Source organism: Lissotriton vulgaris, unplaced genomic scaffold (assembly GCF_964263255.1).
Source record: "Lissotriton vulgaris unplaced genomic scaffold, aLisVul1.2 SCAFFOLD_1550, whole genome shotgun sequence".
In the NCBI taxonomy this organism is placed as follows: Eukaryota; Metazoa; Chordata; class Amphibia; order Caudata; family Salamandridae; genus Lissotriton; species Lissotriton vulgaris.
Window position 1 is genome coordinate 381,508 of NW_028244604.1, and position 23,392 is coordinate 404,899.

At 42.1% G+C, this 23,392-nt stretch overlaps 1 protein-coding gene across 2 annotated transcripts in view; it reads left to right on the top strand.

Moving 5' to 3' along the window:
- The window catches only part of FES (FES proto-oncogene, tyrosine kinase), a 481,567-nt gene that overhangs the window by 333,381 nt on the left and 124,794 nt on the right, over positions 1-23,392 (top strand). For both annotated transcript variants that reach the window (XM_086948863.1, XM_086948864.1), the window contains 3 exons: positions 18,579-18,701; positions 21,534-21,720; positions 22,609-22,686. In XM_086948863.1, coding sequence (XP_086804989.1) covers positions 18,579-18,701; positions 21,534-21,720; positions 22,609-22,686 — 388 coding nt within the window. The remainder of the gene's footprint in view (positions 1-18,578; positions 18,702-21,533; positions 21,721-22,608; positions 22,687-23,392) is intronic.

Genomic DNA, 23,392 nt, shown 5'->3' on the forward strand with positions numbered 1-23,392 from the left:
AATACATAATGAGCCCAAAGCTATGTTCATACTGTCTAAATAGCATATCTCATCATTGCTTAAAAAGTCTACAGCAAATCACAAATGTATGTCATGAAATAAACGTGTTGGTTATCGCTGTCTAATTTCTATGCACACGCCTGTTCGTGACTTTCTAACGTTATACAAATGAAAGGTTAAAAAATGAAAAATCTAAGTGAACTTGCGTATAAATCATAAATAACGCGGTCTAAATCCCTTGCTAACAAAATTGTGCTCTCGTTTGCTTGGCGTTACAAGCTCGTACTCACTGAAATGTTTGGCGTCAAGGCTTCCTGCCGTATTGTCCAATCCCTGCCGCATTTAGTTCACACTACGAATACAAAACTTATAACTGCTCTGATTGGTAGAGAGTGCGATCACATGATCGTTACCTCTTGCAAGTGTTCTCACTATATGTCAGGTACATGCATCAAACTCGGCATTTGCGATTCCTTAATTGCGATTTTTAAGGAATCGCAATTAGGGAATCGCAAATGCCTATGCATCAAGAAATCGCTAAATAAATTGCGATTTCTTAGAATTCCTTAATTGCGATTTGCATTTTGCGAATCGCAATTAAGGAATCCCTTCCCATTCATTCCTATGGGCCTAGAGGCCCATAGGAATGAATGGGAAGACAATCTCAATTTGCGAATCGCAATTAGCTAATCGCAAATTGAGATTGTGATTTCAAGGGTGCAGGGGTGTCCAAAGGACACCCTGTTGCACCCCTGAAATCAAACAATGCACATATGTTGTGTACACACATGCCCTAAGGGCATGTGTGTGCACAACATGAAAGTTAAAAAAATGCAAAAAATAGCATTTTTCTAACATTTCGCTAAATTACCATGAGGTCCAACCTCATGGTAATTTTTTCTCTCTAATTGCGAAATCGCAATTTTTTTTAGGTTCATGCATTGCTTTTGAGGAATCGCAAATTTGCGATTCCTTAAAAGTAATCGCACTTGAAAAAAATCGCTAAAATAGCGATTTATTCACTTTTAAGTTGATGCATCCCAAATAGTGATTTGGGAATCGCAAACGGCCGAATTGTGCGATTCGCACCGTTTGCGATTCCCAAATCGCTTGATGCATGTGCCTGTATGTCTGTATAAAATTAATACCTAAATAAACAATGTGAATTGCGTATCTAATCAATCCATTTCTATCTACACATGAATGGCAGACTAAACATTCACCTACAATAATAATTTTACAAAGCGTGCACGAAGCTTTCACGTATGAACTACATAATAAATCAATGTCTTAGAGACTAAAAATCATAATTCTCCAAACGTGCACAGTGAGCTAGACATAGTTAAACAACGGTATAGGAGCAGTATATTCATTACTTTCACATAAATGTCGACCTAGGAGCAAAAAGTGTCGGCCATTTTGAGAAGGGCAATAGTCTACTGTTGAAAGTGTAGTCTCATATACAGAGTTAGCATGTCCCTCAAGTTTATAAGAAGCCCAGTGGGTAAAGGCGCATCTACATGTGTCACAATTTAAATAAACAATTTAAGGGAAAATTAAGAAAAAAACCGTGACTTTATGTTGTTAAACACAGTCCATGTTGCATTATGTGGTAATTACACAGCGTTACACAAACAAGCACTGAATCCTCAGCCCTGTCAGGACAAATCCAATGTTGTAGTCCAAAGTTTATAAAAAGCATGCTAATTCCAATCTATCATTGAGCCCGTCTGGCGGAAGACTTCCCATTTTCTTTATCCAAAAGTATTCAGATCTTAGTCTCATTTTGTGTGTATCAACATCTGAGCGCGCTTTTACCACTTCTAATATGGTAAAGCGTAACTGAGCAATATTATGTCCTGTCTCTGTCCAATGTGCTGCCACTGTTGATTTCAAATTTTTTAACCGGATATTACTCTTGTGCTCGGTTATTCTTACCTTGACTTTGCGCTCCGTCTGTCCAACATATAACTTACCACATGGGCACTTAATCCCATAGATAACACCTTTGGTATCACACGTACTTGAATGTTTTAACTGTATAACTTGTCCCGTTCTGGGATGTGTGAAGGATGATCCAGTTATTACGTTGTTGCAATGTGTACAGTTTTCACATTTGCGCATTCCTTTATACATTGGCTCATTAGAATCCTTGCTTTTGCGTTTGAGCAATTCTTTTAAGTTCTTGGATCTGTTGTATGCAAATGTTATCCGGTTTGCAAACAGGGGCTGTAGATCGGGTTCTTGAGTGATGATGGCCCAATGTTTTCTCATGATGTTTGTGATTTTAGCTGACTGCATGGAATATTTCAATACACACACTGTAAGTTTTTGGTCAGTTTTATCTTTTTTTGTAAGTAGGGATTCTCTTGTTAAAGCCATGACTTTGGTTTTAGATTCTTGTAGAAGTTGGTTGGGATAGCCTCTTTTTCCAAATTTCACGATCTGTCTGTCGATAGTTTCGGAAGCATCCTTGGTATCTGATGTAATCCTTTTATACCGGATAAATTGAGACATCGGGAGATGTTGTTTTAGGGCCTGGTGATGAAAGCTTAAGTAATGCAACCCACTGTTGCGATCTGTTTCTTTTATATGCACACTGGTGCAAATTTGACCCTGTTTGATGGCGACTTTCACATCCAAAAAGGATAGTTGTTGCTGATCTATCACATGTGTGAACTTAATTCTGGCATGTACCAAATTTAGTCTCTCTATGTTGGCTGTCAATTCTTCTTTCTTGCCCTTCCACATAATGAATATGTCGTCGATGAATCGCTTATAGACTAGCAATCCTCTTTGCCAGTCTGGGTTATCCAATATGTGTTCACTTTCAAATTTGGACATAAAAATGTTCGCGTAGGACGGTGCTCCAGCAAAGCCCATGCTGGTCCCACTGCACTGTGCATAATATTCATCATCCCATTCCAGGTAACTATGGAATAGTGCAAAATGTAGAATTTCCATCAAAATGTTTTTTTCTGAACCTTCAACTTCATTCTTTAATAGGCACCACTCCATTGCTTCGAGTCCCTCATTATGGGGGATCGAGGTATATAGTGCAGTGACATCTATTGAACTTAGCCAAATTTCTTCATTTTCTGGAATCTTGACTTCAGTTAGAACTTTTAAAAATGCAGTAGTGTCTTTAATGTGGGTGCACCAATTTTGGACTAGTGGTTGTAGAAACCAGTCTAAGTACTGTCCGATGGGTTCGGACAAGGATCCGCAAGCTGATACTATTGGCCTGAACGGTGGATTTGTTGGGTGCTTGTGCACCTTAGGCAACATGTAGAACTGTGGTCTCCTCGGGTATTTTATGTTCAAAAATTGATAAGTTTTGTTAGTGATCCATTTCATTTCTAGAGCCTTGTCTAGTATCTCTTTAAGTGTGATTGCGAAAGTTTCCGTAGGGTCTTGTTCTAGTTTGTGATAAATGGTTGTGTCTTGTAGATGTTGTTTAACACTTTCTTTGTAAAAAGTTGAGTTCATTACAACCAGGGCTCCCCCTTTATCCGCTTTTTGGATGGTTATGTCAGTCATCTCTTTTTAAAGTGTTCAACGTGTTCCATTCCTTCTTTGAGAAGTTGCTTTTAGTGCCACTTTCGTAATTGATGTTCTTGATTTCTGTGGACACGACACGCTCGTATGCATCTATTGGATTGTGTGAAATTGGGGCACAGAATGTGCTTTTCACCTTAAATTCCTTATCTGTGCTTAATTCTTTGTCAGTAGGCGGAAGAGTATTAAAAAAGTTCTTTAACCTCAAGGTCCGAAAGAATTTAAACAAGGCTATTTCGGTCTCTTCAGGATTAGATTTGTACACTGGGACAAATGAAATTCCTTTGTTCAATAAGTTCAATTGTGCCTTGGATAATGACCTGTCTGAGATGTTTATGACAAGTTCGTTTTCTTTTTCTTGGATCTCAGTTCGCGTTCCGCTTCTGATTCCTTTGGTTTTTCTTTTTCCCCTCCTTGTTTTGAAGGTTCTGCAGTTGCGGATGTTGTCGGTGCACTGTTGGCTGCCGGGCTTACATCTAAAAAAGCCTTATCCGTTTGAATCTTCTGTCCTGCTTGTGCTGTCTTTTCTATAGGTCTTCTATTTTGGGTTGTGTCCGAATCTGATACGACGCTCTCCTGAGAGGAGGTGATGTTAGTAGTAGGTTTTTGCCATTTTCTCTGATTATAAACCTCCGCCCAACTATAAACTTCTTCCAGCTTATAGTCTACTGTGTCTCTTTTGTATTTTTTGATTTTTCTGTCTTCAATTTCTTTTGCATATTTCTCCAATTTCTTATTGATGTCTTCAAGTAGTGTCGTTAGATCATCATATTTGTTGAGTTCACTTTTGACTGTTTCCAATTCTATTTCAACTTCTTTTAATTCCCTGGATAGTTCCTCCACTATCAATAGAATCAGATCTAAACTGCATTTGTTTAGAATTTGGTACCACTTGTTGAGAAAGGATTTGTTATTCCTGCATAGCATCGGTTTAAGTGCTATTCTTAAGCCTCTCAGTATGCGTTTATTTCGATGATAATGAATTAATGTAGTGGCATGTAGCCGTTTGCTAATTTCCCGTTTGCTTATGTATTCAAGTTGTTTTAATAATTGATTCGCAGTGCTTAATTGTGGGCTGAAGGCTCTTGTTTCTTTTATCAATCCGTAGATTTCTTCCGCCTCTTCTGTTGTATAGGCTAAGGTCTCTGCCTTATTGGTTGTGATTAAAGCAATGTCTTCCAAATTCATCTTGTTTCTTGGGGTTGGTGCTAACTGTGGGGGGTAGACACACTGAATAATTATTTTATTGACCAGCAGTTGCACTCTTTATATTGTTTTTAATTTTCAACACACTTCCTTTGATTAGTTAATTCTGTGCGACTCCCTTGTGAGTGTTTTGTCTAGGAACACTGTCACGTAATTTGAGATAGGTGAGAGCAGGGGTACTGTCCTCGGGTTCAAGGTGTGCACACTTTTTATCATGGACCAATATCAGTCCTCTTGTTCCATTGTCTTACTTCAATCAAGAATCCTTAGAAGCAATATCCTTTATACCATCTTTTTGTATGGTTTTTAATGATGATTTCTCATTAAATGCGTTTTTTTTTTCAAATATTGGCAGGTTTCATTGTTACAACATTTCACATTCACCCAATGCATTTCGGGTACAAATGGACCCTTCGTCGGGGGTCTCTACGAAAAGAACAAAGAATACATAATGAGCCCAAAGCTATGTTCATACTGTCTAAATAGCATATCTCATCATTGCTTAAAAAGTCTACAGCAAATCACAAATGTATGTCATGAAATAAACGTGTTGGTTATCGCTGTCTAATTTCTATGCACACGCCTGTTCGTGACTTTCTAACGTTATACAAATGAAAGGTTAAAAAATGAAAAATCTAAGTGAACTTGCGTGTAAATCATAAATAAGGCGGTCTAAATCCCTTGCTAACAAAATTGTGCTCTCGTTTGCTTGGCGTTACACGCTCGTACTCACTGAAATGTTTGGCGTCAAGGCTTCCTGCCGTATTGTCCAATCCCTGCCGCATTTAGTTCACACTACGAATACAAAACTTATAACTGCTCTGATTGGTAGAGAGTGCGATCACGTGATCGTTACCTCTTGCAAGTGTTCTCACTATGTCTGTATAAAATTAATACCTAAATAAACAATGTGAATTGCGTATCTAATCAATCCATTTCTATCTACACATGAATGGCAGACTAAACATTCACCTACAATAATAATTTTACAAAGCGTGCACGAAGCTTTCACGTATGAACTACATAATAAATCAATGTCTTAGAGACTAAAAATCATAATTCTCCAAACGTGCACAGTGAGCTAGACATAGTTAAACAACGGTATAGGAGCAGTATATTCATTACTTTCACATAAATGTCGACCTAGGAGCAAAAAATGTCGGCCATTTTGAGAAGGGCAATAGTCTACTGTTGAAAGTGTAGTCTCATATACAGAGTTAGCATGTCCCTCAAGTTTATAAGAAGCCCAGTGGGTAAAAGCGCATCTACATGTGTCACAATTTAAATAAACAATTTAAGGGAAAATTAAGAAAAAAACCGTGACTTTATGTTGTTAAACACAGTCCATGTTGCATTATGTGGTAATTACACAGCGTTACACAAACAAGCACTGAATCCTCAGCCCTGTCAGGACAAATCCAATGTTGTAGTCCAAAGTTTATAAAAAGCATGCTAATTCCAATCTATCATTGAGCCCATCTGGCTGAAGACTTCCCATTTTCTTTATCCAAAAGTATTCAGATCTTAGTCTCATTTTGTGTGTATCAACATCTGAGTGCGCTTTTACCACTTCTAATATGGTAAAGCGTAACTGAGCAATATTATGTCCTGTCTCTGTCCAATGTGCTGCCACTGTTGATTTCAAATTTTTTAACCGGATATTACTCTTGTGCTCAGTTATTCTTACCTTGACTTTGCGCTCCGTCTGTCCAACATATAACTTACCACATGGGCACTAAATCCCATAGATAACACCTTTGGTATCACACGTACTTGAATGTTTTAACTGTATAACTTGTCCCGTTCTGGGATGTGTGAAGGATGATCCAGTTATTACGTTGTTGCAATGTGTACAGTTTTCACATTTGCGCATTCCTTTATACATTGGCTCATTAGAATCCTTGCTTTTGCGTTTGAGCAATTCTTTTAAGTTCTTGGATCTGTTGTATGCAAATGTTATCCGGTTTGCAAACAGGGGCTGTAGATCGGGTTCTTGAGTGATGATGGCCCAATGTTTTCTCATGATGTTTGTGATTTTAGCTGACTGCATGGAATATTTCAATACACACACTGTAAGTTTTTGGTCAGTTTTATCTTTTTTTGTAAGTAGGGATTCTCTTGTTAAAGCCATGACTTTGGTTTTAGATTCTTGTAGAATTTTTTTTGATGGAAATTCTACATTTTGCAGTATTCCATAGTTACCTGGAATGGGATGATGAATATTATGCACAGTGCAGTGGGACCAGCATGGGCTTTGCTGGAGCACCGTCCTACGCGAACATTTTTATGTCCAAATTTGAAAGTGAACACATATTGGATAACCCAGACTGGCAAAGAGGATTGCTAGTCTATAAGCGATTCATCGACGACATATTCATTATGTGGAAGGGCAAGAAAGAAGAATTGACAGCCAACATAGAGAGACTAAATTTGGTACATGCCAGAATTAAGTTCACACATGTGATAGATCAGCAACAACTATCCTTTTTGGATGTGAAAGTCGCCATCAAACAGGGTCAAATTTGCACCAGTGTGCATATAAAAGAAACAGATCGCAACAGTGGGTTGCATTACTTAAGCTTTCATCACCAGGCCCTAAAACAACATCTCCCGATGTCTCAATTTATCCGGTATAAAAGGATTACATCAGATACCAAGGATGCTTCCGAAACTATCGACAGACAGATCGTGAAATTTGGAAAAAGAGGCTATCCCAACCAACTTCTACAAGAATCTAAAACCAAAGTCATGGCTTTAACAAGAGAATCCCTACTTACAAAAAAAGATAAAACTGACCAAAAACTTACAGTGTGTGTATTGAAATATTCCATGCAGTCAGCTAAAATCACAAACATCATGAGAAAACATTGGGCCATCATCACTCAAGAACCCGATCTACAGCCCCTGTTTGCAAACCGGATAACATTTGCATACAACAGATCCAAGAACTTAAAAGAATTGCTCAAACGCAAAAGCAAGGATTCTAATGAGCCAATGTATAAAGGAATGCGCAAATGTGAAAACTGTACACATTGCAACAACGTAATAACTGGATCATCCTTCACACATCCCAGAACGGGACAAGTTATACAATTAAAACATTCAAGTACGTGTGATACCAAAGGTGTTATCTATGGGATTAAGTGCCCATGTGGTAAGTTATATGTTGGACAGACGGAGCGCAAAGTCAAGGTAAGAATAACCGAGCACAAGAGTAATATCCGGTTAAAAAATTTGAAATCAACAGTGGCAGCACATTGGACAGAGACAGGACATAATATTGCTCAGTTACGCTTTACCATATTAGAAGTGGTAAAAGCGCGCTCAGATGTTGATACACACAAAATGAGACTAAGATCTGAATACTTTTGGATAAAGAAAATGGGAAGTCTTCCGCCAGGCGGGCTCAATGATAGATTGGAATTAGCATGCTTTTTATAAACTTTGGACTACAACATTGGATTTGTCCTGACAGGGCTGAGGATGCAGTGCTTGTTTGTGTAACGCTGTGTAATTACCACATAATGCAACATGGACTGTGTTTAACAACATAAACTCACGTTTTTTTTCTTAATTTTCCCTTAAATTGTTTATTTAAATTGTAACACATGTAGATGCGCTTTTACCCACTGGGCTTCTTATAAACTTGAGGGACATGCTAACTCTGTATATGAGACTACACTTTCAACAGTAGACTATTGCCCTTCTCAAAATGGCCGACACTTTTTGCTCCTAGGTCGACATTTATGTGAAAGTAATGAATATACTGCTCCTATACCGTTGTTTAACTATGTCTAGCTCACTGTGCACGTTTGGAGAATTATGATTTTTAGTCTCTAAGACATTGATTTATTATGTAGTTCATACGTGAAAGCTTCGTGCACGCTTTGTAAAATTATTATTGTAGGTGAATGTTTAGTCTGCCATTCATGTGTAGATAGAAATGGATTGATTAGATACGCAATTCACATTGTTTATTTAGGTATTAATTTTATACAGACATAGTGAGAACACTTGCAAGAGGTAACGATCACGTGATCGCACTCTCTACCAATCAGAGCAGTTATAAGTTTTGTATTCGTAGTGTGAACTAAATGCGGCAGGGATTGGACAATACGGCAGGAAGCCTTTACGCCAAACATTTCAGTGAGTACGAGCGTGTAACGCCAAGCAAATGAGAGCACAATTTTGTTAGCAAGGGATTTAGACCGCCTTATTTATGATTTACACGCAAGTTCACTTAGATTTTTCATTTTTTAACCTTTCATTTGTATAACGTTAGAAAGTCACGAACAGGCGTGTGCATAGAAATTAGACAGCGATAACCAACACGTTTATTTCATGAGATACATTTGTGATTTGCTGTAGACTTTTTAAGCAATGATGAGATATGCTATTTAGACAGTATGAACATAGCTTTGGGCTCATTATGTATTCTTTGTTCTTTTCGTAGAGACCCCCGACGAAGGGTCCATTTGTACCCGAAATGCATTGGGTGAATGTGAAATGTTGTAACAATGAAACCTGCCAATATTTGAAAAAAAACGCATTTAATGAGAAATCATCATTAAAAACCATACAAAAAGATGGTATAAAGGATATTGCTTCTAAGGATTCTTTATTGAAGTAAGACAATGGAACAAGAGGACTGATATTGGTCCATGATAAAGAGTGTGCACACCTTGAACCCGAGGACAGTACCCCTGCTCTCACCTATCTCAATTTACGTGACAGTGTTCCTAGACAAAACACTCACAAGGGAGTCACACAGAATTAACTAATCAAAGGAAGTGTGTTGAAAATTAAAAACAATATAAAGAGTGCAACTGCTGGTCAATAAAAGAATCACTCAGGTTTTTACCAACTGAGGTTTTGTAACCCAAAAAGAGTACATTTACATTTAAATGAAGCTGCTTGCACATTATTTTATATGTAGTTAGCTGATGTTGGAAAACATGTGTAGATTAGTTTGTTCTTTTCTATTTAGCCACCTCTTTGATCCTGCCACCAAACTCACTGGACTCCACCCCGCTCCCCACACTCTGGATCACATTTCTCATTCTTTTTAATCCACTACAATGGCTGTGTGTAAATGAAAACACTTTCATCACTACTAGACCTGCCCCTATTCTTTGTGAAGACCCACGTCTTCCAAAAGATTTTTACTAGACACCTATCCTAGGATATCCGCCACGGTGGACAACTTTGTACATCCGCTTACATATGGAACCATGTCATATTTTGCAAGAAGATTTTCTGTATACACATGTGGAGCTGTGGTAACCTATGCACCCTAAGTGTACGTGAAAACAACCCACCAATACAAGGAAAAAAGGCAAGGGGAGTTGGCAGAGCCTCACGGGAGCAACCCCCGGGGAGGAATAAACAGGCTGATACTCGCCTGTGTCCTCACGTTCTCATCATCAGCTACTGCCAACTGAAAACAAACAGGTTAGGTATTAAACAGTGCAGATAAAGAAAAATTACATATGTGCTTATGTGCTAGTGACCCAAAAGGTGTGCCAAACTCTGTACATGGGAATTGGGACACTTATCAATTAAAAGGAGCTAGGCTACACTGGCTATATTACTTTCATTCCTTGCTGTGAGCCCGCTCTATTAAAAATCAACATCTTTCATTGCCTGTTTAGATTTACCGGCAACTTCATCAGGGTTTGGGTCTGTGTCTTGTCTGCACCTTATTTCTCCATCTATTGTACCAGGTAGCCGCTATTCATGCGTGTACCAGCGCCCCCGTAGAAGAAATTGGAAAAGATCTGGTGTTTGTAGCTATCTTTGTAGCTACCGGAAACTGGTAGTCGCGAAATGCAGGAATGTGGCCTCCGCTTAGAACCCTGTGAAAGAAAACAACCTGGAAATGTGACAAATAAACAAGGCTGTACTTTGAGGTCATCTTCATTTAAATGTACTTGCAGAGGCATTTGCACCCCTTTGGGAAACCATTCACGGACCTCCAGGTGGGTACACCCCACAGTTTGAAGGCCTCTATTTTAAAAAGCATGCACAAATTTCCTCTTCCAGCCTTCCACCATATCTCTTTCCTTCACCTTTTATCCAGCACATCTCCATCTGGGGTCCATTCCATTCGAAAAGATGTGAACGATTCAGCTTTCCTACTGAAAAACAACAAGATGCAAGGAAACCGTGTCCTAAATAAAATGAAAGCGGAAGCTGGAAAGCCAAACGCACCATTGTGTCATCTGTGGCTGAACTCATCAACCTTCCCAGAAGGCTTGGTCTTCTTTCCTTGCTACTGGGGAATAGGATGCACTCCTTTCATATCTAGAGACTCGCACAAAGCCTTTGCTGCAGTTTTCATCTGTAATAAAATAAGTGCAGGCGCCTAAAACTTCTCAGGAGGCTTCTACCCACTTCCTAAACTGGTGCCGTCCATTACCTTTATGGACGATGGCCAAAACTGTATTACAGTGAGTGAACATGCCTTCCTCTGCAGAGTTCGTGCAGATGTTCTCACTCAATTATAAGTATGAAACAATTGGTTAAAATAGTGCATTTTGCCTCATAGTTTTCACTTTAAATTGTAGTTGTGGTCTTTAAAAGAGCACTTTGAAGCTGAAACCTTTTATTTATTTGTTTTCATTCTCAAGCTTTGCAACTTGGAGCGCATACTTTGTACAAACACATATGTGATGTTGCAAGGCAGCCAGCTTTGCAAATTTGCACACTGTTATCTGCCAACATAAGCAGCCTTTTCAATGGCACTAAGAAGAGTAGACGTCCTGGATTATGAACGTTCATAGCCCGGATGATGAATGCTGTTTCCTTAAAAGAAATAGAGAGCCAGTTTATGAGCAGCCAGAAACAAGCACTAGAGCAACATCAACCACACATGTAATCCTATTTTAACCAGGTTCCTACTTGAATCATCCAAGTTACCAGGGTAGTCTAATGCATTTGAACTCACAATTTAAGTTGAACTATTAGGATGACCAGTTAAAGTGCACCTTCTCACATCAACGTTGAGTCCCATCTCTCACAGTGACAGCTCCATGGCTTTGCATCCTTTTAACACTCACTCTCTTGCAGTGATATTCAGTACTGCGGTCTTTCAACATCACCAGTCCTTTAAATAGGCAGGTACTGTCCGGTACTGAGTACCTGCACTTCTTTAATTTGAAAGGGAGAGTACCTGCACTTCACACCACTTCTGCAATACATTTAATGATATGTTGGTGGGCTGGTCCACCAACAGCATTACTGTTAGGGGTGTTAAAAGATGTGAACCCTCCTCTCTGCAGTCGATGATTGTTTTTGGCAGGGGCGAGGGGTGAGGGTAATAAAGGAGACCTGGGGCACCTACCTCGTGGTCATTTTGCCACTCCACTACCTGTGTGTCCGTGTGTTGCTTATCCTGAGCCTGTGTCCCCCCTAATCCCCCCCCCCTACAATTGAACAACTGGTGACGAGGGCAGTCGAGCCCTGGTGCCTGCCTGTGTCCCCACCTGGGTTAGCTGCATGCTCCAAGTCCTGCGATCGGCCTCCCTCCGGGCCAAAGTCCATGGTTTGGTGCCTGCCTCCTAGTTGCTGATGCAGTATAATTGCTCTGGGGACCACCGCGTTCACTCGCTGCAGGCGAGGCTGTGATCTGTGCTGCCTGCAGTCATCTGTTGGCGCGGGAGACTTCCCTGCCCTACCGCGCCTGTCCGAGCCTCTTGCAAATTCGAGGGCCTGTCGGTGCGTGCCTGGCATTGACTGCGCAGTGCACAAACCACTTGGGCCTCATCTGACGACCCCGACGTCTGCACTGGCTGCCTGAGGAGAAGCCCCTCCCCACTCTGTGAGTGTGTGTCTGCTCCTGGCTCCCAGAAGTGAGGCCTGCTTACGGGAACAACGTGTTCCCATTCAAGGAAGTCCCAATAAAGTCTGTCTAAAAATGTTTTTTTTTAATTGGACGACTACCCGGAGTCAGTCTTCGCACAGTGAGAACTGCTGCACACAACAGTTTTCGAGGAAAATCAATGAACACTCACTTATCCACCCAGTGCCATTCCTAAGTCAAGGACGCATGTGGCTGCCATAAACTCTCCTCCTGTATGTTTGTTTCTGCAGGATTGCTGTTCCACCTCCCCCAGCAGCTCTGGCACAACTTTCTGTGGATGGTATAACCCATCTGGCCCACCAGTCCCAGTCTACATTTCAGTCCATCAGCAATTACCCAGGGTCACTAATTAAAGTCAACAAGTCACTCCCGGCAAAGCATTCACAGTGACCCACAACCATCATGTCTACTGTGCCTCCCATTGAACCTTTCCTAATTGATGGACCACCATCTGCTCAAGAAGCCAAATGGAAGGACTGGCTGGAACGCTTCAAGACATATTTCACAGCAATGGCGTTGAAAGTTGACAGACAGCGCCCCATGCTCTTGCATTTGGGAGGTGCGGCCCTCCACAAGCTCAGGAATCCGGTAGTGGAAGCAGGACCTCCGTTTACATATAATACTCTGAAGGAGGCACTGACCACTCACTTCGAGCCAATGGCCAACTATGATTACGAGTGCTTCCTACTGCGTCAGTCGAGGCAACTGCCAGAAGAATCCGTGGATGGTTTCTATGCCCAAAGAACAATTGATGGACAGATGTTATTTTATGTTTTGCAATATGAATTTATTACGCGTTCGGCTACTCGTGAGTGTCCCGGCGCAAAACCAGCAGGGTGTAGCAGTATGCATCAGATGAATAGATATGTTTTTAGTTTTTTTTTTTAATGCAACTGGAACCTGGATGGAACGCAGGACCGGAGGAAGAGCATTCCATGCAACTGTTGCTTTAACAGAAAAGAAGCTGCCCCCCATCCTCTGACGCTTTAAACGTGGGACTCGGGCAAGGTATAGGGACGAGGAGCGCAAAGGGCACGCAGGAGCATAAAAGACGACACGCCTCTGCAGGTAGAGTGGGCCACATCCATGGAGCGCGCGATGTGCCATGATCAATAATTTAAATTTCACTCTGGCTGCTACGGGCAGCCAGTGATATAAGGGCAGCTGCTTATGGACACTGTCCCTGGCGGACAGTCCTGATAACAGTCTGGCTGCAGTGTTCATGACCATCGGTAACTTCTTTAACTGGTAGCCCGGGATGTCAGCAAAAAGGGCTTTAGCATAATCCAGCCGAGACAGGATCAGCACACATGTGATAGTTTGTCTAGCCGCAACTGGCAGAAGGGGAAAGAATCTTCTAAAAGATTTAAGCAGGCCAAAGCAGCCGCCGGCCAGCTTCTTGATATGTACTGCAAAGGAGAGTTCTTCATCGAACGAGACCCCAAGATTTTTTGCTGGCTTCCCAGTAGAGGTCGGACGGGGGTACTCGGGAGGCCACAGCTGCTCTCCGAAGTTTGAGGGAAAAGTACCCAAGAGCAGAATCTCCGATTTCACTTCATTGCACTTAAGTTGTCCATGCGCCAGCCATTTAAAAATTGATAAGATTAATTCTTACGGGGTAACCCAGTATCCCTGAGAACCTGGGCAATACAGTAGTAATTTCAACAGTGGTTCTTTCGGGTATCTAACCAATTGCTCACACTGATTTGAATTGTTGCGCCGCAATTTGTATTTTGTGAAAAAGTAAAAAATTGCTTTTTATGTTCTTATGGAAGGTGTCAGTTGAAAACTAAAAAGAAAAAGAAAAAATAACTGTTTAATTAAAAAACACTCTGACCCTTCTTCTTGTGTTTGGTTTTGCACCTCAAAGATGACTAATGTAGCATATTTTTGAAACTATAATTTGATTATTGCTGAAGGTATGCATATGATTCAAAGCAATTGGTTAGATACCCGAAAGAACCACATTTAAAAATTGATGAGAGACAATATTGGGCCTGTGATACAGAATCTGCCCCTTTGGCCCAGGTAAAGAGCAGCTGCGTATCATCCGCATAGGCCATCACCTTAGCTCCCAGCTCCTCTGCTAAATATATCAGAGGAGTCATATAGATGTTAAAAAGGAGGGGACTAAGTGAGGAATCTTGCGGTACACCTGTTGTAACCGGCTGAGGAAGGGATGAGGAAGGTGGAATCCAGATCTGCTCGGATCGCTCTTCCAAAAAAGAGCGAATCCAACCCCACACAGCACCCGACAGGCTGATCCTGGCCAGCCGAGACAGAAGCAATGGGTGCGGGACCATGTCAAACGCGGCTGAGAGGTAGAGCAAAATTAGCGCCGCCCTCCCGCCTACGTCCAGACAGTCCCGTATGGCCTCTGCCACCTCAACCAGTACTGTTTCAGTCCTGTGTGACAAGCGAAATCCGGATTGTGCTGGATGTAAAAGCACCTCCCTTTCCACAAAATCGGTAAGCTGAATATTTACAACCTTCCCACACACCTTAGCCAAGGTAGGGAGAAGGGAAATGGTCCTATAGTTCCCTGGGCAAAGGGGGTCTAGGGACTGCTTTTTCAAAAGGGGTCGGATCTTAGCCTCCTTCCAGGCAAAAGGGACCACCGCTTTTCGGAGGGAAAGGTTAATGATGGCGTTAACTTCTACATTAACAACCTCTGCTACTGCTGCCAGCGTCCTAGCCGGACAAGGGTCTAATGGTGTACCTGATTTTAAGCCTTTGAGAATTTTAAGACATTCCAACGGGCCAACTGACCTAAATTCGGCCAATGCACATCCAGTGACTCCCGGGGGAACACACCAGAGCAGTCTCCAAATGAGTACTGCGGGGAGTGAAGGTTAATTGAAAAACTAAAATCTTATCTCTAAAAGAGTGAGAAAGAATGTTGCAGCATGAAGGTGAGGATGGCAGTGTCATACATTCACCCCAGTACAGAGTTCTGGGCCTAAATCCATCGCTTATTTGCTCACCATGCCATTCCAGTTTGGACCCAGCCATATGCAAACCAGTCTTGACTCTGCGCCCAATGGGAACAGTCCAGCCAGAACTGCCAGGCCAGGTCCTCCCTGGACTGGAAACAAGCATCCTAGGACCTGACTCCCAGTGTTTTCCAGGATGGACTTATGAGTTAGATATCACCAACTACAGCTGGACCCTGAGTCAAGGGCCATCACAACCTTCTCGACTCATGTTGGTCTCAGAAGATATAAGTGTCTCAGCTTTGAAGTGCCAAGTGCTGTCGAGGTCTTTCAAGACATCATAAGAGGGGTACTAGCTGGCCTAAAAGAGGTCCTCAATGTCAGTGATGACATTCTGGTACACGCACCAACACTGGAAGAACATCTGGATCGCCTGAGAGACACTTTTCAGTGCCTAAAAGACAAAGGCCTCCCGCTCCAATGAGAGAAATGTGCTTTCCTCCAGAGGGAGAAAGCTTTCTTCAGATACCGGTTCTCTCAGAATGGAGTGTCGCCTGATCCAGCCAAGGTAAACGACATCCAGCTAGCCCCAGCTCCTACCGCAGTCATGGGTGTGAGAAGTTACTTAGGTATGGTCACCTACTGCGGACGTTTCATTCAAAACCTGACAGTCCTCACTGCCCCTTTGAGAGAGCTGACAAAGACCAACACCAACTCGAAGTGGGGGCCTGATCAAGAGAAAGCTTTTTAGGACACCAAGCAAGCATTCTCTGAGGACACCACTCTAGTGTACTTCAACCCAGCCCGAGATTCTGAACTATCGGTGGATGCTAGAAGGCACAATGATCAATGACCCAAAGTGCAGGAGCGACTGTTAAGAGGAGTGTGTCCTAATTCAAACAGTACCAGACTCCTGTGAGTCAGACTGTGGAGACATCATCTGAGACCATGAACACTGAGGTTGGACATGGTGGCCGCTGTGTAACCCTCGGGAATCTCTCCTTGGTAGGGAATCCACACCTGTTGCCACTGGTCTGGGGCATACTGAAGCTGCAGAAATTGCCGTTCATCCGCCAAGGTAGCTAAGCACCCACAGATTTCCTGATGTCCAGTGGCGGGCATGCGAGGCCATGCTTTGGATGATGGTGGTCGTCATGTAAATGGGAAGTACCATCTCAGACCGCGTCCTGCAAGGTCTTCTCGTCTGAAGAACTTTGAGTTGGTTTGATACATAGTAAAGTGATATGTTTTCTGTGGCGCTCTCTCTCTCTTTCTCTTTCTCTCTTGCTCTCTCTCTTTCCATTCTTTCTTTTTTTCCCATTTTTCTTTGTTGTTTTTGACTGAGGACCCCTGTATCTATTTTCTCACCTGTGTAATAGGATCTACTGTGTTTTTGTTTGAAATAAAGGAGGAATGTTATGTTGGTGGGCTGTTCCACCAATAGCAATACTATTGTCACACTGAGCCACACCAGCGCTAAAGCCGGCTTTGCCGCCTGTTGAGAAAGGCAGCACACGTGCACCATTTTCATGCTGCCCAGTACACGGGAATCGTCTGGATGTCACAACCATGAAGATGTGACGTCATCACATGCTACCCACATGCTTTTCAACACAGTGTTTTGGTTTGACCGGCTATAGAAAACGGTCCTGCAAGGTCCTGCTGAGAATGGCACTGAAGCCTGTTTCAGATTTATTTTCAGCGCATTTAATGGATCAGCAGGAACTCCTGACCATGGGTGGGACATAAAGTGTGCCGGTGACCAGAAAATAGTGCTAATGGGGGCCCTCAAGATTAATTAATCACTGATTCTCTGAATGAAGACAAGAGACTTCAGCCTTTTTTTGTTGTTGCAGTTTATATGTAATATTTATAGATTACATGAACCGTGAGCAGTGGCAACACAATCAAGCCATTCTCTTTAAACAAACACCTTCTCACAAACACACTGTTCTCCTTTTTGATAATCAGAACCCGCTGACTCTTTACCCATGTCATAACTTTCCTTAGATCTCCCCTGGCTCACCGTCTCCATCTGCATAGCCACCTTTCTATCCACCTTCTCTGGTCCAGGCCTTCAACATCGTCCCAGACTGTTTTGCCTTCAATGATATACATCTGGTATCTCTGTTACTCTATCATTTGTAGCTTGATACACCAACATCAGCTCCTATAAAACTCAACTTAATTTAATCTACTCACTATTAACGACAGTAAACTCTCTATAACTATCATATTTGCTCGCTAGATTAAGTCATTAGCTTGTAGTCTGTATAACGTACACCCCTTGTGGTTAAATGCCAACCTTTCCAAAACAATTGCACATCTCCGCTAAGACGGGTTGCACCCTGTTGTCTGTTGCAAGGCACCGAGGCATGCAGGCCCTGGTCCTTAAACACCTCTTCCAATAATGTGATCCTTGCCTTCATTGTCACTTCTCTAGCATCTTTTGTTTGCACCCATTCGTAATGGTGGCCAGTCACAACCTACAGATATCTCGTTTCCCCTCCTATGGCTGGGACTGGCCCCATTAAATCTATTGAACTTTTCCTTGGCCTTGTGGGAATTCCCAGTAAAGACAAATGTGTTTCCCTGAGTGTCTTCATTGTGTCATTAGCAGCACACATTACTTACCTCTCTACTCAGTCACAACACATGTTCTCTGGTGGTTGCAAGGGTTTAGAAAATTAGCAGGTGTGGAAGACTTATCTCAAAAACAGCAAGCGATATTGCTCTTCAACTCATAATGGAAATTTGTCGCACTAAACTCCATAACAGGGTAAAAGACACTAGAGATTGTGTTTGGTCCTCCATTCGAACACCACATTGATGGCGTTCAGAAGGTGTTCATGTTCTGGTGCTACAAATATATCTATAACCTACCAGTGTCACAGGAAGTGCAACTGAGATCATTTATGTGTTTTATAAAGGGGTGCAGTTTATCTTTACAGCTTCATGTCATACACATTTGACCCGTTGTCCTGCCTATATCTCACAAGTTCTGTTTCCACCTGTTGCAGCCTCACATCAGTGGAAGAGGAGCTGGCCACGGTTTCAGAAATGGTCCGAGAGAGACAGGAGAAGGTATCTCAGCTGCAGAAGGATCTTCTGAATGAAGAGCGCACTTTGGATCATGGACAACGGTGAGATGGTACAGGGGAGTGTGATAGAGCGCTGCGGAGTGTGCTAGAAGACTTTGACTATGAACAGGCTTAGGGTTAAATGTAGGGTTGCCAAAAGGCCTCTCCATGTAGGTATGACTGCCTGTTCTACCCAAACATCTTGTAGTCAGACTACAAGAAAGCGGTATTTCCCCAAGACAAATAGGGAAGGGAACCTCAGTATCATTTAGAGGATTCATATTTGGATGTATTCAAAGTGCTCGCCAAAGCTCTATATAAGCTCATTTACATCTAAGCAAATGTCGTCATACCATTTGGTGATGCTTGGAGCATGTTTGATCAAGTTTGCATGCACCATCCCTTTTCTCAGTAGATTTACCATCCAACTTGTACTTATGCCGATGCCAAATTGAGGAAGAGACCTGTGGGTCTAAACTTAAGTAATATGCAATGTAGACAATGCAATTTTGAATGCGAAACACTTTCAGTATACACTAGAAAAGATGAATTAGTATTCTGAATTTCAATGCACTTGCTAGCTGAGTGATGCAACGATGAGTGTGATGAGCTGTTGCATGAGAATTCCGGGCAGCCATTGGTGTTCTAAGTAATGTCTAAAGTAGGGGTGTCAGACCTGTAGCTCGTGAGCTACTGTAGCTCGCCACCTACCTCTGAGTACCTCACGTATGTGCTGCTCAGCTTATTAAAATAGAAATATTTTGCTTGGTTGAATTAATATACATATTAAAAAATTGAGGTCTGGTCTAAAGCATCAAGTGCACACAGCATGTTTTTCTGAAGTGCCTGGACACACATGTGAAAGACTCTTAAAATAGGTATTTTGTTTGCAAGGTGAAAAAATTCTTGGGAAACTCCTCCTGCTCACCTACACAAAACCCTTTTCATAAGAACATATCACCAGCCTGCCCTCCTACACCATTCAGTCGAACTCAGTTACTCAGTTACCCCCTCCTTAGATTGTCACTCTTAACATGCTGCTTCCTTCATTCATTTACTTTTGTGAGCCCACCATCAGTAGTCCTACTGTTTGGGTCACCAGCTTTCCCACAGAACCCATACCTCAAACTTTGAGGCAAAGAGATGGAATCCTGAGTTCCACTGAACCATCAAACTATCTCTTCCAGGGAGAATATAGTTTTAAATGCAATGCAACATAAAATAAAGAACTATTCGGTTTCACAAATTTCAATGAGGTGGATTATATGTCTGGATAAGAGACCTGTGTCAGTCTTGAAAACCGTTATCATAATGAAACTGATTACAAAACATGCTAGAGAAGCATGAATTACAAAGTCGAGTGCAACTAGGTTTACTCCATTATGCCGCGATATATCCCCCCAAGTATTGCCTGGAGCAGTGTTTCCCAAACTGTGGATCGGGATTCATTGATGGGTCGACAGACCCTTTTTGGTGGGTTGCGAAAGTTCAAGCAATAAATAAAGATTCCTTTTAAATTCCGTATCTATCTTGTCACATTGCTTCCCTTCAAAGACAGAGGTCTATGTCTGGCTATGCCTTCTGTCAAGCTCGAAGTTATTTGTAGGTCTCACAGACCTAGCGCTGGAGCGAGCATGCACTTCACGCTTGAAATGTGACACATTTATTTAAATGTGCTCAATAATATTGATTATGTATATATGTGTTTAAAGAAATGATATGCTGTTCTCATGTTGGCCGAATTTTGTAGGCATGATGTGTATTTCTCCCTGTTGCTCTCGAGCTAGGGTAGCTAGTAGGATTCATGTGCCTGTAGAACTTGCTCTTTCTCACGTTTCTGTTGCAGGTGGAGAAATGCATCTTTGTTAGTTAGAATAATGTCTTTGTTTTAAGAGTTAGGCATAGGGAGGAGAAGATACATTGAACTGCGTTGCTGTTAATGTGGGATGGTGTTCCTTCTCACGGGAGAGAACCTGGGAATCAAGGTCATCGAGCCAAGGCCTGGGAGACTCGCTGCCACATGGAAAGTTACCCATGAAGAGCTGTCTTGTGTGGATGGGGTGATGTCGCTAAACCTGAAGGGACGTGTAAATCGATTCTTCTATTGGGGTTAGGGACAGAGTCTGGGAACTTCTGCCTTGCCTTGAGAGAGAAAGAGAGCATATTCAAACAGGACCCAATCAATGTGAATGGTCTCCTTAGGATGCCTTCACTTGCCGACACCTTTTCAAAACTTGCCAGGGAAATAATACGTAGGGATGTCATTTTAGTGATAGTGTAGGGACAGACTAATGCTCTTTACTAACAAACTTCAGATGAAGGGGACTCTTGACGTTGAGCAGTTATATACTATGTCCTAATTCTTGAACTGGTTATTCTGTGTATGCCACATCGTCTTAACTTCACCTGTAGATTTGGCTTTGTATTAGTTCCAATGTATTTCTACACCCTCATTTTAGGGTATTTGTATGTCCAGCTGTTCTTGGCTTGGTAATAAACTAACTAAACTTTTAATTGGGAGTCTGTGATTCTTCTGAGTCATGGTTGAATGGAACTGTAAGGCATAATTGGTTAACTATAATTTCTCTCCCCTCCAAATGTTCAAGCAGACAGCAAAGAGACATCGGTCAGGGGTTCCATAGTAAGTCTAGAACGTGGAACCTGGCTCCTTCATATATGAGATGAGAACGGCAAGGTTCATCTATCACGTTAAACCTTCTGTGGTGTAAGAGTTTTCTTGTTGAAGAAAGATGCATGATAATTCATGGCTGTCAGTATTATTGTAATTGTGAAGAGTGCTGGTTCTACAGAGAGATAAAAAAGTTACAAATATACTGCATTAAGTTAAATGTCTAGACTTCTCATAACTACTCCTTTCTATTCCTAACGTTGCAGGGTGTACCTGTTAGGTAAGCGTCAGATCCTCCAGGAAGCATTCCAGCAGTTCTACACCTCTCTCTGCTCACAAACCAAGCTCCAGGCTCAGAAAGATTTGCTTCAAAAGAAGATTGCTGAGGTGGGCACCAGGGAACCCCCGCCAGCCCTTCAACTCCAGGACGACCAGCAGTCCATCTGCTCAATTGTGAGTCTCGCCAACCTTTGCGGTAGTCCACCAACTTACATAACACCATTAAGAGTATGATGCAAGCATTTGATTTCCCATATTTGCATAGGCCCCAAGTCATGCATTCTTGCCTAATATACATCACTCTGCCGTAGTGTTCATATTTTGAAAATTCCATGGTTCATTGTCTTCTGAACATAACATTTATTCCAGAATTCAGAACATTTTTTCTTGGTAAACATCGCATGCCATTACAACGCGCTTGTTACAACGACAGCGTTGTTACAACGCATGCACTTACTCCGAATGTCGGAACAACGACTTGCTCTAGGTGTTGGAAAATGTTGGATTTAATATCCAACACCTTCCCTACTGTTGCACATACTGGAGTTGGAGTAGTAAATTATACTTTCCAACATCCAGCGCCCATCCCTAGAGCAAGTCGTTGTTCTGACTTGCGGAGTAATGACATGCGTTGTTACAATGCGGTCATTGTAATGGCATGCGTAAAAAAAGCATGTGGGAAAACGAGGCAGGCTCTTTTTCCTTATCAGCGAACTCTAAATCAGACATGTTAATCATGTATATTGCCTTTCGCTAGCATATCAGGCCTAAGAAGGGGCATTTGAAGCGCACCCCTCTGCAACGTACTACCCGACGGGTATGTCATGTTGTATCAGCGATGTACATGCCAAACAGTCATGCACAGAGTGAAGCAGGTCCACAATATCAACAACAAACAAAACAAAAATAATTTACCTCCTCCACCGCAGCAATCAGTCCCTGTAAAGTACAGAACAGCAGGTAAGGGAACTCTGATAACACCAGCTGATGCACAAGTAAAGTAAACTGGTTGCAATGAAAAAAAAATTGGGTTTTAAGAGCTGTATTCTTCTCTCTTACCAGGAACGGGACGGAGTCAAAAATTTAACTTTGGAAACAATAAAAAATCATATCTCCGGGATCTTTCGACCGAAAATCTCAGTGAGTAAAAGTATTTTTTGTGGTTCTCTTTCTTTTCAGTGCCCTAGAATAAATGATGACATAAAATAGCTCATACATCCGATGGGTGCACACCTACTGCTCTGAAAGCAGGAAGAACAGGTATTAGGAAAGTCAACAGTTTGGTATTGCTCATGACATTTTTTTCTTTTTTTTAATTCATAAATAAATGGCATTGTCATTTACATTGCCAATAGCTTAATCGTTAAATAAATGGCATTGTCATTTACAATGCCAATAGCTTAATAGCTCGCAAATGCATGACCTATTGCATTTACACCCACACAGAGCCACACACACAAAGCCACCCACACACACATACAGAGCCACCCACACAGAGCCACAGACACACACACAGAGCCACACACACACAGAGCCACACACACACACACACAGAGCCACACACACACACACAGAGCCACAAACACAGCCACACACACACAGCCCCCCACACACACACAGCGCCACACACAGAGCCACATACGCATAGCCCCACACACACACACACAGAGCCCCACATACACACACACAGAGCCCCACACACAGAGCCCCACACACAAACAGAGCCCCACAGACACAGAGCACCACACACACACACACAGCCCCACACACAGAGCCCCACACACACAGAGCCCCACACACACAGAGCCCCGCACACACAGAGCCCCGCACACACAGAGCCCCACAC